The 20131-nt window shown below is 41.9% G+C and overlaps 1 protein-coding gene across 1 annotated transcript in view; it reads right to left on the reverse strand.

Moving 5' to 3' along the window:
* The window catches only part of LOC136857241 (runt-related transcription factor 1-like), a 453244-nt gene that overhangs the window by 241103 nt on the left and 192010 nt on the right, over positions 1 to 20131 (reverse strand). Inside the window, exon 2 of the mRNA XM_067135732.2 lies at positions 16533 to 16646. Coding sequence (XP_066991833.1) covers positions 16533 to 16646 — 114 coding nt within the window. The remainder of the gene's footprint in view (positions 1 to 16532; positions 16647 to 20131) is intronic.

The raw sequence follows: 20131 nt of genomic DNA on the forward strand, positions 1-20131 counted from the left end.
GGCCAGCATTCTAACCATTTAGCCATAGAGCCGGACTCTTATGGCGACGATGAGGTAGGAAAGGGCTAGCAGTGAGAAGGAAGCGGCTGTGTCTTTAATTAAGGTACAGCTCCAGCATTTGCCTTGGTGTGGAAATGGGAAATCACGGAAAACCATCTTCAGGGCTGCCGACAGTGGAGTTTGAACCCGCTATCTCCCGAATGCAAGCTCACAGCTGCGCGCTCGTCTATCCGCACGGCAAACTCGCCCGGTGCTAATGGAGAAGAAAGAAGGAAAAGAAAGAAAGAAAGAAAGAAAGAAAGAAAGAAAGAAAGAAAGAAAGAAAAAAGAAAGAAAGACAGATCCCGTGGAAGATTCTGGGATTTAGGGGAGTCATAAGTGAAATGTTGCGCTTTTTGACCAAAAAATCGAATTTTCAGTTTTAATCTTAAAATTCCCCAATTTTTCCTGTTTCAAATCCCGTTATCAGTTTTGCCCTCATGCAAAGCTCTAAACGCCGCATTTAAAGGGTAGCGGTACGGCATACAGTATATAGCGAGCAAGCCGACGGCCATTTCTCTTACGCTGTCAAGGAATTCTTCTCTTACTCCACTTTTCTCACATCTGTGGGGTCGCGGCTGTGAACTGCGTAGCACAAATGGATGTTGCCATGTTTTACGGCCCAATGCCGCTCCTGACGCCAACGCTATATGGAGGGATGTAATTACTATTGCGTGTTTCTGGGGTGGTTGGTAATGTAGTCTGAATATGAAGAGGAAAGTGTTGGGACAAACACGAATATCCAGTCCCTGGGCCAGAAGAATTAATCAGTGGTGATTAAAATCCCCGACCCGGCCGAGAATCGAGCCAGGGACCCTCGGAACCGAAGGCATCAACGCTGACCATTCAGCCAATGAGTCGGACTCTCACGCTGTCAAACAATATTGGCTTCAAAGATACTGTATTTCGGACTACCATTTCAATAATCCCGCTGGAATATTGTTTGCCTTGTAGTAAGCCTGGGCAGTGCATAAGAGGAGAAAAACACGCGAGGGAGTAATTTACAGTCCAGAGAAGTTTTAATGCAAGTGTGTTTCTTAATAACTTTCAACTGCGAAAACTGAAATGACGTATGGCTTTTAGTGCCGGGAGTGTCCGAAGACAAGTTCGGCTCGCCAGGTGCAGATCTTTTGATTTGTCACCCGTAGGCGACCTGCGCATCGTGATGAGGATGAAATGATTATGAAGACGACACATAAAGTACACCCAGCCCCCATGCCAGCGAAATTCAATTATGGTTAAAATTCCCGACCCTGCCGGGAATCGAACCCGGGACCCCTGTGACCAAAGGCCAGCACGCTAACCATTTAGCCATGGAGCCGAACACTTTCAACTGCATTTTTCTAGCTTAAAAATTTTCAGCTTTTACCCCTTGTAAAATGCTCCTTGTGACAGACTTCTTATCGGATTCACCTGAAACTTTCAGAGAATGTTTCAATATGTACAGGAATTAAACGTACAGTAGTTCTGCATTTTATTATCAGTGGAATATTACCTTCATATTTTTGCTCCAAACTAAATCTTTTCCTTATTTAATAATGAACAAATGGAAACTTATATCTCCAATATTTTACACCTAACTGCATAACCCAAAATTATTTTAGGTATTTGAATATTTTTGACAGGTCTGCCAAACTATATCGCAAAAATAATTAAAATTGTCCAGCAAGGAGTATTTGCCGGCCCCGCGGTGTAGGAGTAGCGTGCCTGCCTCTTACCCGGACGCCCCGGGTTCAATTCCCGACCAGGTCAGGGATTTTTACCTGGATCTGAGGGTTTCTTCGAGGTCCACTCACCCTACATAATTACAACCGAGGAGCCATTTGACGGTGAGATGGCCGCCCCGGTCTAGAAAGCCAAGAATAACGGACGAGAGGACTCGTAGTGCTGACCACACGACACCTCATAATCTGCAGGCCCTCAGGCTGAGCAGCGGTCGCTTGGTACGCCGTGGCCCTTCGGGGCTGCTGTGCCATGGGGTTTGGTTTGGTTTTGGCAAGGAGGATTTTCCATGTAACTTATTGTTACGTGCCAGCCCCGTGTTAGCTCCTTTCGGTACTCCCAGGAAGGGGCTGGTGACTCTCAGACGACCTGAAATCTCCCAGCCGGCCTGTGAGGTGGGCCGACCTTTCCGTGTATTGTTCTCGGCGGCCGGCAGAGTTCCTTGGAGATTTAACGAGAATGTTCTTCCTGTAGTGACATCGTGGAATTTCTAGATCAAATCACGCGAGCTATAAAGAGAGAGCCTAGCCCTGGACAGTCAGTCAGTTTTGGACTCCGTGGGAGAGTCAGTGTGACACTCAGTGTGTTGGGGTTCGGTGGCTGGACTGAGGGCGACAGAGGTGTTGGCTGTCACCAGTGTTCCACCGAGGTCTGAACGAGGAGCTGTTGTTGTGGTGTCGGAAAGACCAATGTGTAGGTGAAGAGGACAGAACGAAAGATTGTACTGTGTGTGGACTGAAGATCGTCGTGAGCCAGCGAGGAAACGCGCTATCGTGAGTGCGAGGATAAATGGACCTGTGTTAATGTTCGCTGTTGTGAGTATCGTCCCGCTGTTGAATACTGTTGAGCTGTTCAATTGTTCACTGCATGTGACTGTGCGAAGTACTGGACTATCATTGGAGTCGAACCGACGAACAGTCGTCGAGTGTTGTATAGCCACGGACACTGAGTTTAAATCCAGCTGTCTACGCACAGTGGCTGTAGGAATCGACTGGACTTGGGGAAAAGTGAAAGTAAGGTAAGTCCCAGGTAAAGGAACGGGCTGGACCCTTGTTGCGCCATAAGGTGGAAAGATGTGTAAATAGACTGGTAATGATTAAGTGTGGCCATTAATAATAACTGGTTAAAATTGTTTGTATTTGCATATGTGTGTGTGCGTTTATTAGGTCGTCCTGAAATAAATTAAAGTAATGAAACAAATGGAGTTTTATTCGTAACAATATATATAAAACATTATTTGTTAATAACTTTGATACAATTAAGTAATCGATTCCAATTTTGTGTGGTGCTATGTCTTATTAATAAAGCTTGTTTGAAATTTGGTTGTGTGGTAAGTGTTAAATTGTAGAAGTTAAAAATTTCATTCATGGCTCGCCTTAAATGCTAAGAAAGAGGCTGAAGGTATTATAGAGTCAATGAAGAAAAGAAGATTACAATTTTATAGTTAACTCCTACGTGTGTTGTGTTTGAGTTATCAGGCCATAGACTGGTTTGAAGCAGCTTCTCATGCCACCCATCATGTGCTAACCTTTTCATTTCTACGTAGCCACTGCATCCTAAATCTGGTCTAATCTGCTTGCCGTATTCATACTTACGCATAAACCAAGAAATGTTGAATCGAAAGTTCCTTACGCACATTTCGAAGAGAAAAAGATTGTTGCCAGGTGGTTTATGGAAATACACACTGATATGCAGAGAATGGGTATTAGTTAGGATGTAATTCAAAACAGGATCCAGATGTTTCAGAGGTTCGGTGGAGAAGTAGAAAATAAATCTTCAAAAGTGATGTTTTCGGAGGGAAGAAGATGATAAGCCAATGAATGACGCTGTATTGGCAGATCAAAGTCAGTGAAGGGAAAAGATGATATAGGATACTGTATTTGTTACCCCGTGGTTCATAGTGGCCAAGATGAAACAAAACTATAAAATAATAATAATAATAATAATAATAATAATAATAATAATAATAATAATAATAATAATAACAGGCTTAATAATAAGAGAGAGCAGTGAAAACCGGCCTGAAGATATCGTTTGAACAGTCCCTTTTCATGACTAACATTAAAGAAGCCCCAACATAATGACTACAAGGGAGAATAAGATAAATAAATTTGTTAAATTCAAGTATCTTGGTGAAATACTTCACGCAAACGGGCTCGATAAAGAAGAAAACCGTGAGAGAGCCAGGAAAAATGAAACTTGAATTGCACCTTATGAAAAACATATACGTAGTATGTCCGGAAAATACGTATAAAAGTTGAATAATAACTTTATTTGACAATTATTCAGGTATTAAAATATGGTCTCCTTCAAAGTACTCTCCCTGAGACAAGATCCACTTCTGCCAACGCCGTTTCCACTGTTGATAACATTGTTGAAAGTCTTCAGTTGTGGTGCTGTTCAGTTGCCGTGTCGTTTCTCCCTTGATGGCTTCCACATCACCCAAGTGCCGCCCCCGAAGCACCATTTTGCATTTCGGGAACGGGAAGAAGTCACAAGGGGCTAAATCGGGTGAATAAGGCGGGTGGTCTGTCACGGTGATTGAGCTTCGGGCCAAAACGAGCGTCGTGTGAGCGGGCGCATTGTCGTGATGAAGGATCTACCTGCCCCCTTGTGCCAAATCTGGTCGAACTCGGGCCACACGAGCTCTGAGACTTGATGTTGATGCGCTGTTCCTCAATCAGAGAGAGCTCCATACCGACGGCAGGTGAAAACGGGTAACTTTCAACAAGCAGCCGCACACTGCTACTGACACGCGGAGCTCTCCGACTCGAACTGAGCGTTGAGAAGATTGGCGACAACAGCAGTGCCACCTGGCGGCGCCTCCACGATACGTGATACGTCACCCCGACGGATTTATACGTATTTTCCGGACACACTACGTACAACAAGAAAGCGGCTTCTATGAGGACTAAACTACGACACTATCAGACAGTAATCCAACCAGAGTGTCTTTATGCTTCAGAATGCCTAGGATTGACAACCAGAAAATATATTTAAGATATCAAAAAGAAGGAAAGAAAAGTTTAAGAAATATTCTCGGACAAAAAGATGTGCTGACACCCACCGATTACGCAGTAAAAAAGAAGTATGTAAAACATGCAGCAGGATTTCAGATACAATACGCAAACGAAGGGTTAATTTATTTGGACATATTTCAAGAATGCCCGACGACAAACTCATTAAGAACATTTTATCCATTTCAACAACCCCAATATAGAAGGCAACTCTTATGACAAATGGTTTGTTATCACCAAGAAGGATCTGCAAGAAATGAACATCATGGATCAAGACATCCACAACAGAACCACTTTCAGAAACAAGATACACATATATGAGGGTTCCGAGAGCCAGAAACAGCGACCAAGAAGAAACAACATAGTATGGGTGATAAGGAAGAAGCTGTAAGCAAGAGAATGAAGGAATACTGGTGCCAAAGGAAACCGAAGTCATGAAGAGTTATTTACGAGGTCCATAGTTGTCCAAATTCGATTATGAAATAATAATAATAATAATAATAATAATAATAATAATAATAATAATAATAATATATGTCGTCAACAGCGAATAAATTCACGCCCACGACGTGGAAAGGGCGTCCTTCAAAGCTGACCAATGAAAACGATTGTTCGTCCATTTCTAGGATCGTAGTATGTAAGTGCAAATGGTTCCTATAAGAACCGCTGCAATCGCTGTTGACGATTAAGATGCCAGATACCATACTACATGAAGTACATTTACGAAATAAAATAACATACGCCTCGACCCAAGATCGACCCCTCGACCTCCTGCATGCTAACCCAAAACTATACACTGCACCAACTGTACAGCACGACTAATATGTGCTGACACAGATAGTTACCCTACGTGTGGTTACAGTGTTGCCAGATTGCCACTCTTCAACGTCCTTTTTCTGCCGGATATACTCGCAGGACGAACTTTTGTGAGAGATATTTTTTTTATTGCTGGCATGTGAGGAGTCGCGCTGCGACGCCCGATTGCGTGAATTTCGGTTCACCCTGTATAAACTCTGCCTGCCTAGAAGTGAGAAGTAATAGCAAGACATTCTGGTAGATGATAAACTACAGGAAAAATGCAAAGCTTGTGCCAGACACAGTGACTTGGGGTGATAATTTAGCCAGTGATAGTAATAGACCGGAAATTTTCAAGGATTACTTTGCGTCTAATTTTGTTGCACATATTCAGTTTCCAGATTTTCCGTGTATTGATTCTGTTCCTTCTTATAGTCTCAGTAAGCTTTCCACCTCTGAGTCAGAAGTCTATTCTTTACTTTCCTCCCTGCCAGAAAATAATCCTACTGGTCCAGATTGCCTCAGTCTTATCTTCCTTCAGAATACCACTACGACTCTTGTCCATCCTATTGCTGTTATATTTAACCGTTGCTTCTTAGCTGGTCACTTTCCTGACGACTGGAAAATCACTAACTTCATTCCGGTTTTTAAAAGTGGAAAGAGGTCCGATGTCAAAAACTATCGCCCGATTTCTATATTACCCACCGTGTCACTCATCTGTGAATCCACCAGCGTCTACTTTCTTTCACCCTTCCTTGTATATCGTCCCAGCAGCATGATTTTCTTCCTGGTAGCTCCTGCCTAACTAATCTGGCTGTTCTTCTCCATCGTGCAACATCTGCTCTTAATGCCAGTTCTCAGCTGGACGTGCGCTACATTGATATTGCAAAGGCTTTTGATACCTTAGATCACGCACTTCTTTCCTATAAACTCTCTGAACGTTTTAATATCCATGGTCGCTTCTTAACTCTCCTATAGAGCTTCCTCAATACCAGAACTCAGCGTGTAGTTCTTGATGAGTTCAGTTCGACTCTTGTTATGGTACATACTGGCGTCCCACAGGGCACTATCCTAGGTCCCCTTCTGTTTGTCCTCTTTATTGACGATCTCATTAATACTATATCATCCGTTTCTTGTGAAAATCTGCTATTTTCAGGTGACTGTAAAATATACAAACAAATCAATTCTTTATCAGACATAAACTCCTTACAGGGTGGGCATAACTCACTCTCTGAATGGTGCTTTACATGGCATCCTAAGCCTAATCCTACCAATGGTTCCTCTAGTTCAATCACTCTTCGTAAATCCCCTATTCATAGTAAATACTCCCTCCTCGGTAACCCGTTCCCAACTCTAAACGAATAAAATGACTTAGGAGTGTTGTTTGACAGTAAATTGTTATTTGTCCCCCATATACAAAGGCTAACGTCACGAGAAATGTCACTTCTCGGTTTGTTATATAGATTTTCTGACATCACTGATATCCACGCCCTCAGAGCCTACCATGTTTCTTGCATCCTACCGGTTATTGAATTCGCGACTCCCATTTGGTCTACCTCTTCACCCACCAATCTGAATCACATTGACAGCGTGCAGTCATTCTTTTGTGCTATTGTTAGAGGCAGAGTATCTGATTGTCGAAACTTGAGCAGTAATCACATACTGGATAAATTGAACCTTCGCCCGTTATCTACTCGCAGGAATGTATCCGACCTTAGATTCCTATATAACGCTGTTAACGGTTTATTTCCTCCTCCTGAATCTGCATCCTTCTTTTCCACACATTCTGCAGCTCGCAAAACCAAGATAAATCGACCCTTTCATATTCCGTATTACCGCCTCTCTCTTGTTCAAAGAACTTTATTTTTCATACATTCCAACCGTCCTTAACTCTTTATCTTCTGACAGGAACTTGGACGTTTTTTCTTCGTATGCCTCCTTTAATCGATTCCTCCTTAACTTAACCTTGCACGTTTTCTTCATATTCCTTTTTTCTCTTTTCATTGCTCTATTGTATATAATGTGATATCTATAATTTTTTACTGTACTATACCGTTACTTATGTATCATATCTGTATTTATCTTACTGTGCCTAGCTGTAAGTTCTTCTCTTCTTTTTACTTTCAATTTTTAATTTTCCTCGACCTTCACTTTTGCCTATAGGCCTATGTTTTGTTGTTAATTGTTGTGTTTATACAGTTATTTTGTTAGTTTTTAATTTTCTTTCGCTACTTTTGTCATTACAGTAGAATTCCATTAGTCCGGCATCCAACAATCCGGAACGCCCGATGGTCCGGCACCATTCCATGATTTTTATGTTATTATTATTTTCTTACGTTTATGACAGTTAAAGCGCACGGCGCGGTTCGAAACCACCCGGAAGTGTCCACTACGTACCTGCTACTATTAGACTAAATCGGCATTGTTGGCTGTCACCACACACAGGTTCAGTTCATTGTTTTGATTGCGAGCACTTTTCGCTACAGTATTTTTTCTTGCGATCTAGCCGCAGAGTCCCTAAATAAATTCATCACTTTTGCTTAGTGTATCACTAATTATAAAGCCACTGAACTTATTGATTTACATATCATCAGAAATAACTTTTATGCCGAGCGACAACGAACTCGAAAACAAAGAGATATTCGGGATTTTTTAAGTCACACTAAACTATTGTACAGTAAACTGTAAACTGAATGTGTTGAATGAAAATTTGGTGCTATCCTAATTTTGAGCTAAAGTTATTAATCTAATGATTCTGCTGATCAACATTTTACTGCAAAACACCGTAATACAGCTGTTTTGGCTGTACACCTTAACTTATATCGTACTAAGAGGTACCGCCCGATAGTCCGGCATTTTCGGTAATCCGGCATCGGGCCGGTCCCGAACGTGCCGGACTATCCGGACTATCGGACTTCTAACTGTAGATGATTTTTCCTCATTGTTCTCCAACTTTTTCTTTTATGTTTGTATTGTGCTACGCCATTGTAAAGATATTTTTTTCATTGCGGAACTCTATAATTCGGATTCTCACTGTTTTGGTTTCCAAAATAAATAAAAAATAGGGTCTTCAAGCAGTTCTTTGGCTTTCGTACGGCGTAAGGGGAAAGAAAGACTTGTTTTTGCCATGCCATCAGACTTTCTATTCTTCTTTCCCGAGTATGGTAATACGAACAACCATCAGGCTCATCCAAATTTAGTTTCATTTCATAATTGAAGATCAGACATATCCACTTTTTCTGTCACATGCTCTCTAGCCCACTTAAACTAACTCTCCTCCCCTTGCGCGTTACAGTCACACGAGACATCTTCAAGAGGTTGTTCTGATTGAACATTCTAGATAATGTGGACTTGTGGACACCGTCCCAGTGCTCTTTCGCCAGCCTCCTAATAATCTGGTCTTTTCTCTCTAGGTGTCATCTTCTGTGATCTTCAAAGCGACCTTTTCCCCCCATAAAATTCTTGAATTCCAGGAAATTGTTTAGCACATTATGTGATCTAGAACTTCTCCTTGCGATTTCCTCGGAAGACAGTTCTTCAGCTGATCATTATTCACGTATCATTTACGCCCCTCATCTTTAACAAGACCCCAGAACGCACTGTCTGGTGTGGTGAAGTGCGAGCTTCGTGGGGGTCATGGCAATGTGGCAGGAAGTTTTGTGATCGACGTCCGATCCAGCGGTTCGGAAACAGTTCGCTCAGCCATCTGCGGACACTAACAGCTACAGATGGGCACAATATAACACAACAATTATTTTGGAAATGTTCCGGAGTCGAAAGTATTCTTTGAGTTAACAGTGTGCGGCAACATCCTGTCCAGAAATAACAGTGCTCCGAATCGCCCGCTCACCAGCAGGACTGGTCTAGGTGTTTGGGAACCTCGGAAGCTCCGCTGGTTAGCTGATTGTTCCAACTCCGGGAGAATGAGTACTGTAGTTCTCGAGACTGTTTTCGATGTTCTTTAGATAAAGGTCGGAGGATGCAGAGTGGGTCTCTGCCCACAAGTGACCACGGCTGGTCCGTGGTCGGACAGCTCTGCACTCCGACTGGCTAACCGAGCAGAGGAGGGGTGGGCACAGTTCTACCGTGGCTCTACGGCTCTGTATTCGGGAGACGGAGAGGGACTGTTCCCCACTTTCGGCTGTCCTGAGGATGGTTTTCCGTATTTTTCACTTCTCCTGCACTAAGGCAAATACCGGGACAGTTTCTTCTATACACCACAGTCGCCAACCCTCTCACCTTATCACCACATCTCCGACACAAATCTCCTGGCCTGAGAGACGGCGTCACCGCTAGGATGCCCACCTCCCACTTCAGGAGAGGAATGAAAACGTAGTAGTAGTAGTAGTAGTAGTGTCCGCCTCTCTGGTGTAGTGGTTAACGTGATTAGCTGCCACCCCCGGAAGCCCGGGTTCGATTCCAAGCTCTGCCACGAAATTTCAAAAGTGGTTCGAGGGCTGGAACGGGCTCCACTCAGCCTGGGGAAGCCAACTGAGTAGAGGGGGGTTCGATTCCCTTCTCAGCCATCCTCGAAGTGGTTTTCCGTGGTTTTCTATTTCTCCTCCAGACAAATGCCGGGATAGTACCTATCTTTTTTTTTTGCTATTTGCTTTACGTCGCACCGACACAGATAGGTCTTATTCCGACAATGTGATAGGAAAGGCCTTGGAATGGGAAGGAAGTGGCCGTGGCCTTAATTAAGGTACAGCCCCAGCATTTGCGTGGTGTGAAAATGGGAAACCACGGAAAACCATCTTCAGGGCTGCCGACAGTGGGGTTCAAACCCACTATCTCCCGGATGCAAGCTCACAGCTGCGCGCTCGCGCGCTCCTAACCGCACAGTCAACTCGCCCGGCGTTGCAACTTTAGGGACGTCAAAAGTTTGCACTCTTGACATTGTAACATATGGAATGGCTGAAACCAGCACGTTCTAGTATTTCCCCTTGAGCTGTATTGATCGTGATACAAAATATCAAGCGAATTGGAAACTGGTGCCACTTAAAGGAAAATTGAAGTGTTTTATCTAAAGGAGTTAAATCACCTCGAGCGATTATAGTTCTCTGCCTAATTTGAATGTACAATGCACTGATCGACTGATAGGAAGCAAAATGGTGGCTATTCCTGTCCACGATACTAATAAAACACGAAGCCCTCAATTGAAACACTTATGAATTAAGCATCTATTTTTTTCAATGCGCATGGGACCATCGATGGAAAATGCATTCTTGACATTTGTGCTGTTTTGTTATGTCACATCAAAGATTTCATTAATATAATTGAAAGTTGACCTTGGTTTGCTGTGAGCACAATGTCAGCCAAATCAGATTTGAAAATTGGCATATTATAGTTTGCTCGGAGTAAAGGTACAATCCTTCGGTTTTACATGACAGTAAATTATGACGCAGAGGATCGATTCACTTTCCTAACTACCAGAGTGAAAGAAGTGTTAAAATTACGACACGGAGAAAAGGACTTTCACATCTCTGGGACATTTCAAGCTAGCAAATATAGGGAGAACGTTGCGACGAATACCTTCTCGACTAAGCGACTCTCCGCGACTGCAGCGCAACACAGACTGGGACAGCTGACGAGGGAGACAGCGCATTCGAGTTTGCCCCCTTCAGCCTCCCTCTCGCATTGTATGCCATAGTGCTACCACAGTACAGGTGGCCTTGAAGTACTGGTGAGCGTTTTGGCTAATCAGAATGCTACATTTTTCTTTAATAATTTAAAAATATACGGTAAGAAATGGTTATCGTCTCTGCCGGGATAAAGCCTCCTATGTGAAATATTTTGGCTTAGAAATTTGGCCGGTAAGGTTCTGTCATCTAAGATTCAATATTGTGTGAATAGTGTCAAGGCATTCTTACTATTCATAATGCATGTGCTGCGGGTCAGTTATCTCCAAAAATATTATCACATAGGAGGTTTTGTTCCGGCAACGACGATATGCTTTTAAAGACACTCTGCAAGCGCTTTCGTCAGAATGCTTTACGATGTCAATCGGTGCAGTCGTTCTCTCAAAATCGATGTAACAAAAATCAGCCTAGTGTTTTAAATAGCCTGTATAGATTATTATTATTATTATTATTATTATTATTATTATTATTATTATTATTATTATTATTATTATTATTATTATTCCGTCTAGTGACCTTGATCTTTAAGGCGCCCAGGTGGAATACAATTTCTAATCACCAGATTGCTTGCCAAAAGCCTGATTTAATTCCAAATGTCTCTGCAGTGTTCATATGGGGTGAGGGTATATGACTTTGATGGTTATTCGTTCGTCGTATGGGGACGTAAAGTCTAGGTGCCTACCTCATTATCACCATCATCCCACTTATTGACACGCAGGTCGCCTAAGGAGTCAAATAGAAAGACCGGCACCAGGCGAGTCGAACATGTCTTCGGACACTCTCGGTGCTGAAAACTATACGATAAAGAAATATTTTATTATTATTGTCCATTCTCCGAAATACATCCACATCAAAAATTAAAGACAATACACTGAAAACAGCCGTAATCATAGGAAGTCGTTTCTATGAAAAACACATTTTTAGAAGACATTTTTATTATTGTGGGCATTACAGTTTTAAACAAAACTAATGCCTCGGGCGAAACACACAGTATTTACTGAGCACGTATTTTCCAAGTTTGTTCACACCTTGAGAGGTAATTCCCTTTATCACCTAAGTAGTATTATATTGGAGCTTACTTGTGATTGTAAATCGCGGTTAAAATAAGGCAAGAGCTAAGTCTACCGCCAGACAATCTCCAACCACGTCTCACTAGCTAGAATGTGTGTGGCCACAGCGTATGCAAGGCAAATATTTTCGTCATTTACCTGGGGGTTGCAAAGGGAAACCGAGCGAAAAAGGCCGACCTTTGGATACGAACCTGCAGGTCTCGAGAATTAGCTCTTCTTTATGTGGTGATATAACGTAGACGGATCATGTTTAATAATGTGGTGAATAACACTTGTTAAGAGATACAAGACACTAGTTAGGCCTGTCAACGTAATGTTAAGACATTGACTGGCACTAATTTGTCGTATGGTGAGATTGTGAGGGCTTGACTTCCGGTGATTAGATTAATGTCCCGAGCAGCGTAGAGGCTGGGCGGTGGAATGGAGCCGACAGCGGCACGACGTGCTGTTCTCATCCCTCTGCCTTCCATGAGTAAGGAACAGGTACAGCAATTAACGTACTAGAAACAGGTATAACATAGCAGTTCTCAGATAATGCGACCATACATGTGCAAGGAACAGGTGTAACACAGTAGTTCTCGGGGTACAGGATCACACATGTACTAGGAACAGGTAAAGCATAATAGTTATCAGTCTTTACGACCACACGTGCCCTAGGAACAGGAACAATATTAGAGTTATCGGGCCAGTGGGACCACATGTGTATTAGGAACAGGTAAAACTTAACAGTTCTCGGACTCTGAGAACACATGTGTATTAGGAACAGGTAAAACTTAGCAGTTCTCGAACTCTGAGAACACATGTGTATTAGGAACAGGTAAAACTTAACAGTTCTCGGACTCTGAGAACACATGTGTATTAGGAACAGGTAAAACTTAATAGTTCTCGAACACTGAGAACACATGTGTATTAGGAACAGGTAAAACTTAACAGTTCTCGGACTCTGAGAAAACATGTGCATTAGGAACAGCTAAAACTTAACAGTTCTCGGACTCTGAGAACACATGTGTATTAGGAACAGGTAAAACTTAACAGTTCTCGGACTCTGAGAAAACATGTGCATTAGGAACAGCTAAAACTTAACAGTTCTCGGATCATAAGAACATACGTATATTACGGGCAGGTAAAACTTAATAAGACTATGAAAACACATATGTATTAGGAGCAGATAGGCCTACAATTTAACAGTTCTCGGAACGTGGAGTGTTACGTATACTAGGAACAAATATAATGCAATTAGGCTCGGATTTATCAAACATAAAAGCACTGAAAATATGCACACACTTATGCAGTAAATGTACAAAAATATTAAAAGAACTTGGAAATATGATGGAAAAGAAGTTAAATATTGTCCAAAATTTGCATCGAAAACCAGCAGGAAACTGGCCATATTTCTAACATTCGTTTCTTCTTTGTATTTCAATAACTTAATGAACGCGAAGCCCGTTACCTTCAAGCTTCGTTTAAAAACACAATATTTCTAAGGAAATGAAATCCAATACTAACCAATCATTAAAAAAAATTAACTGGGCATCTTCGGCAAAAGAATTGGAGACGTTTTAAAGATATTATAACATGTTGTTATGCCATTTCTTTGGGTCAAACACTCGTATGACTTAATGATCAAATATAGTAAAGCATGCATTTTTATGGCCAATTCAGACGGTGGCATCGTCTTAACAAAATATATTAATGTATTAATTTAAAATGGATAAAAGTATGGCACTTCACAGAAATCCGTGCCCTAATTATAACAGCTCTCGGGCCGTACGACCACAGGGTAGGCCTAGTCGGAAAAGGTACGCAATTATTCTCGAATCACGATATCCTACAAGTCCGCACATTGTGAGCAGGTACTGCAATATTCTTCTCCGACTTTTTGTTTTACTAGCTCAATAGGTGACTTTTATTAGAGCAAGCGATGGGTAATAGGTAGACTACTGTTAAGTTATTAGACCGGAGGTTAATTAGATCCTCTAAACCATAATATAACATTACCTGGTTGCAGGAAAACCGCGAAAAGCCGTTATTATTAATAAATGCAGAAATGAAGGTTGAAATTCTATGGACGTCTGGTGAGAATGGATGAGAACCGATAGACGAAGATCTATAAGAACAAAATGGGTGGAAGAAGTCAAGAGAGATGCTGAGGAATTTGGACTTAAAGCGGATAGTGTGATCAACAACAGAAATGAATTCAGAAGCCGAGATGATAACATCAAGACATTCAAAGAGAAATCATCGAAATGTACGTCCAAATTGATAATACCCGAGGATAAGAGAAAGAACGGACGTGAAAGAATGCAGAGGTTCTGGGAGGAATAAAAAGGATAAGAAGAAATTTACTGGTTAGCCTTAGGTTATATGCGGGCCATAGTTGCCCAAAATCGGATTTTTAAAAAATATTTTTTTAGGCTTCACTAACTACATTTACTGTTTTCAAATACACCGAGAAGCCGGTAGGAAGTTTGTTTCCTGCGGAAGTAACTACCAACACGAGGATGGCATATTTGAACATTTTAAAATACTGCGATCGAACCCACCAACTTGCACTACGAAAGCCAGTGCTCTATGATCATTCAGAAACGGAAGGAAAAACCATTTTAAAAACATTCTTGTCCGCCTCTGTGTTGTAGTGGTTAGTGTGATTAGCTGCCACCCCCGGAGGCCCGGGTTCGATTCCCGGCTCTGCCACAAAATTTGAAAAGTGGTACGAGGCCTGGAACGGGGCCCACTCAGCCTCAGGAGGTCAATTGAGTAGAGATGGGTTCGATTCCCACCTCAGGCATCCTGGACGTGGTTTTCCGTGGTTTCTCACTTCTCCTCCAGGCAAATGCCGGGATGGTACCTAACTTAAGGCTACGGTCGCTTCCTTCCCTCTTCCTTGTCTATCCCCTCCAATCTTCCCATCTCCCACCAACGCCCCTGTTCAGCATAGCAGGTGAGGCCGCCTGGGAGAGGTACTGGTCATCCTCCCCTGTTGTATCCCCGACCCAGAGTCTGAAGCTCCAGGACACCGCCTTTGAGGCGGTAGAGGTGGGATCCCTCGCTGAGTCCGAGGGAAAAGCCAACCCTGCAGGGTAAGCAGAAGAAGAAGAAGAAGAACATTCTTGACCCTTTATTTAGAATTGTTCCTATCAGGCAACACGACTTTTAATCGAAACAGACTTTCAACCTATTAGGTCTTGTTACGTACATTTTGCACGTGTTGAAGAGATGGTAAGTACAGAACCAAAATGGCCAACCGGACACCAGTGGGACCCGAAATCCTTTCCAACAGAACAAACATGGCTCAAGCCACCATAGCTCAATTGCTAGAGCAACCGACGCGAAATCTGTTTTGATACGTAAACATAGAGTGAAAAAATTAACCAACTTTCCCTTTGTGAAAATCAAATGATCATAAATATGTCTCCCGGTCATGGCCATCCATTAACGGCTGCTAATTTCAGATAGCAACCAGCCATAAGACATAGCCTGCACAGTTGCTAGGTAACATCGTCTGACCCGGACCATCCATCAGTGCCTACACGGTTGCTATGGTTACACTTCCGTCACATATTCTCTCGTTTTACGTTACACAAATTTTCGGATGACTCCTAGCAATAAGAGATATTTATGTCAATACGCAAATGAATATTACTTCTTAAATTAATATATTTTAAAAGCAATCATGACTAACAATTTCCGAATGAGGAATGAAGCATTAGGAACGAAAATATACAAAACGCTGTGTAATTGAACATGGATATTGGATCGAAATAGGTTCAAAATAGTCGTATTGATTTCTTTGCGATTGTTTTTAATTAATATTACATTGATACATTATTGTATTACACTACTCGTACGTCATTTATAATTGTCAGATTTATCCGTTTCTTGTTTTAATGAACTCACTTTCTTTATTCTTCTCTTGTTATCGTGAAATTTCTTGTTTTGATATAATTTGTTATACTACAATATTTGGATTTCATGGAATTGTTTGGTATTTTTTGTTGTTTTGTAATTTTTATTTTATTTTTACTTCGCTGTCATACTACTGTAAGCTAGCAAATAATAATAATAATAATAATAATAATAATAATAATAATAATAATAATAATAATAATAATAATAATAATAATAAACTTAGCGGCGTTTATCTTTAATTCAAAAGCAAGAAATGGACCCTTGTTATGCCAATCTGTTTCAGGAGGGAATGATCCGACTTTTAATTTGGATTTATGAAGCAAAGTAGCTTTGGTACTCACGTGTTTTGGAGCGCGGCTCTCGAGGTCCGTCCACCGTCACCTTGATCGCCTTGTTGTAGGTGGCCACTTGAGGGGGCGACGTGTTCACCGTGATAGTGAGCGTGAAGCTCTTCCCTGGAACATGACAACACACACCAGTTAATTTAACACTTCCTCGTACAAACACCACATCTTACCTACACCTGTCAGTACTCATTCATTCATTTCCCCTTGCCCAGTTCCTGCCATGTCGGAGTGTTGATGGTACTTACTCCACCGTTGCTTCTCCTTCCACCACTCCTCTTCAGTAATTGTATTCCAGTCCAGTCTTGGTTTTCTTATACTGTTCTTGATAGAGTCCATCCATCTTGCTCTAGGCCTCCCTCTTGCCCTCTTTCCCTCTATCTTAGCCTCTGACACTTGTTTTTGTATCTTTCCTCCTCATAACATGTCCAAACCATCTCAATTTATTCTTCTCCATTCTACTCTCAGTTTTTCTAGCCCTATTCCTTTTCTGTCCTCAACATTTCTTACTCTGTCTCTCGTTGTCTTCTCTATCATACTCCTCAGGAACTTCATCTCACTGGCCTGAATTTCATTCTCATCTCTTGCTGTCAATATCCACGTTTCTGATGTATACGTCATTATGGGGGTATAGTAGCCTATATCTCTCTTTGCAATTCATAGGAACTTCCCTGGTCCACAACAAGTTCCTTACATTCTGGTAGAACGTATTTCCCACTTGTACCCTTCTGCTGATCTTATCCAACCTTGCATCTTGCATTATTTCACTTCCCAAATATTTGAAGCACTAAGAAGCCTTAAGGTTTAGTTCCCTGTTACTAACGATTCTTTTTTTTTCGCCTCTTGTCATTACCTCTGTTTTGTTCTTATTCACACTGATTTTCACACCATATTTCTCAACATTGTCATTTAAGGCCTATAAAAAAACCCATGGCATAACAGCTTCGAAGGGCTTTGGCCTACCATGCGACCGCTGCTCAGCTCGAAGGCCTGCAGATTACGAGGTGTCGTATGACCAGCACGACGAATCCTCACGGCCATATTCTTGGCTTTCTAGACCGGGGCCGCCATCTCACCGTCAGGTAGTTCCTCATTGTAATCAGGTAGGCTGACTGGAGCTCGAACCAGCCCTCAGATCCAGGTAAAAATCCCTGGCCTGGCCGGGAATCGAACCCGGGGCCTCCGGGTAAGAGCCAGGCACGCTACCCCTACACCGCGGGGCCGGCTTAAGGCCTATAGTCTGTACTAATTGATGCAAGTCTATAAAGGTAGGTATAAAAATTAATATGAATTGTAAGGAATTCCAGGCACCCTAGGAACTTAAAAAATAATAATAAACAACCTGATATCTCCATGGTTAACTTAAATATTCGAAAATTACGAAAAATCTGAAAAGTTCCCGAGGGGGAATTGTTTTTCGTAATTGGGATTCAGAAGCAAAACATTATTTCGCGAGCGTTGGCATGTTTTTATCCTGTGGAAAACTTTTTTTCCAAAGAGGTGAAGTATTTGTTTAATGGACTTAAATTTTTCCTTAGGTCTAAGTCAAATTTTAAACATAAAATCCGGAGAAAGTGTCATTATCCGCAGAACCTTTGCAGACTGTAAAATGATCATGCATTTAGTCTTTTGTGCGTCCGTCTTCATTTCAATTAGTTTCCGCTGATGTAAGTTACGGCAGATTTCAAAAACAGGAGTAATGGATTTCTATCCTTTAATGGGCACTAAATTTCCTATAATGGAATTTTAATTATATATTGTTGGGCAAGTTCGTGGTTTTATTGACGGAGTTCCTCTTTGCTTTTGAAACTGGGTGCAACGTTATTGCGTAACTGTTGAAGTAATTATTAACGAGGAATTCAGGATAAGATTGTTGCTAAAGATCCGGTTCAAAATCTTTGACCAAGAAAATGAATACTCGCTGTACATTCAAGAAAACAGAATGACCCGACGTCAACAAAACTCTGCTTTACTCGGTACAAGATACAGGATACCGGACACCTGTTCCTGTATGTTCATCTTCCTTTACGTTTAGGCCAGGCACTTCAAGGTTACGAGCTGACTGACAGTTCTGCGTGCATTAGAAACAGCTGTTACGAGCGCTAGCCTAGGACGTTATCCTATAGCGCAAGCCTGACGGACTGTACATTACACCAGGGCCTCTCAGGGTGCATGCGTCCGGTGCATGCACTGTGCACGGTGCAAAAGACGACTTCGCTGGGTTGCCCAGAGTGCAGATCCCCACTCCTCGATTTGGAGCAGTAGCACTGTCTCTCTCTTTCCCCACACCTGTCTCGCTCGCTTCGCCTGTCTCCCTCTTTCTCGCTTGCTCCGTAGCGCTTCAAATCCAAGCCGAGTTGAGCCGAGCTTAGCCGAGTAGCCCAGAGACGAAGCGTTGGTCCGAGCTGAGCCGAGTGGGTCCGATGCACTGTGCACAGGAACTCTGAGCCTCAGTTTGCACGCGTGAGATTTTTGGCGTTTGAGAGGCCCTGCATTACACGCTCATAAATAGGGTACTCCGTACAATACATATATATTCTTTCCTATAAGGACATAAATATAATTACATGTTTGCAACACGGTGTTTTCACAAAATGCTCGAAACAACATACTTTGTAATCACTGTGTAGCAGGAAAATGAATAATTACTTTAAAGGATGCCGTTAGCAATGAAGTACAAAATAAAAGGCAATTTTTCCTTTTTAATGGTCTTAACATGCTCAACTCTCCTATGAACAATTATGAAGCAGAATGATGCCGAATTCTGTGTCCCTGCCATATCGCTTCTGTATTAAAATGTCATTTTTAAAATAAATTGAGAAAGAAACAAGCTAAAATAAACATAGCATTTCTCCAAACAACCGTCTTGATACAGAAGTACAGTACAGAAATACACTAATAAATTACTGTGTCAATCCTACAGTCTATGTAGCTACATTTTTCAACCATTACTTGTAGCCTATCATCGGTAGACGTGCACAACCCTGAGACAGCAACGTTGAGAAGTACAAGCCGACTGAGGGGAATCCACTTGCGCCAGCGTTCACAGACATTTCCAGCATGGGCAATGCACTCACGGCGGTCAGGGTTTATGCTATGGACCACGCTTGTCAGTCTTCACTTTGTGTTTCGCCTCCTTTTCCTTCACTTTCAGTTAGCATCGTTTCATTCTATCCTCTGCTTCTTTCTGTGTAGGATCTTTTCTTCTTTACTGGCTCCTCACGTCCTGGCGTCTTGGAAACCTCTAAACTATTTGATTTGCTGTCTGAATCTTTGTCTTGTATGTTTTATTCCTTCATTTATATCTTGGCCAAGTCAATTCTCACTTCCTGATATCATCTTGACTCTGTTTTCATTGTCTGAACATTCGTTTCTTCAGCTACTTCCTCTTTTAAGTTTCCATGGAACTGTACTCTTCTCTTACCAAACAGTTCAACCACTCGTTCGGTTTTCAGGTACACTCCATTGTTAGGTCTGAGCCTCCTCTCTCCATTTAATCAGACTTGGACTGGACTGGTTCCAATATTTAGACGTGCAATTATGATTGACGAATTTTTAGAGGGTTTCTTTTACCATTATAATTTCCTGATTTTTGT

Source organism: Anabrus simplex, chromosome 1 (genome assembly GCF_040414725.1).
Source record: "Anabrus simplex isolate iqAnaSimp1 chromosome 1, ASM4041472v1, whole genome shotgun sequence".
In the NCBI taxonomy this organism is placed as follows: domain Eukaryota; kingdom Metazoa; phylum Arthropoda; class Insecta; order Orthoptera; family Tettigoniidae; genus Anabrus; species Anabrus simplex.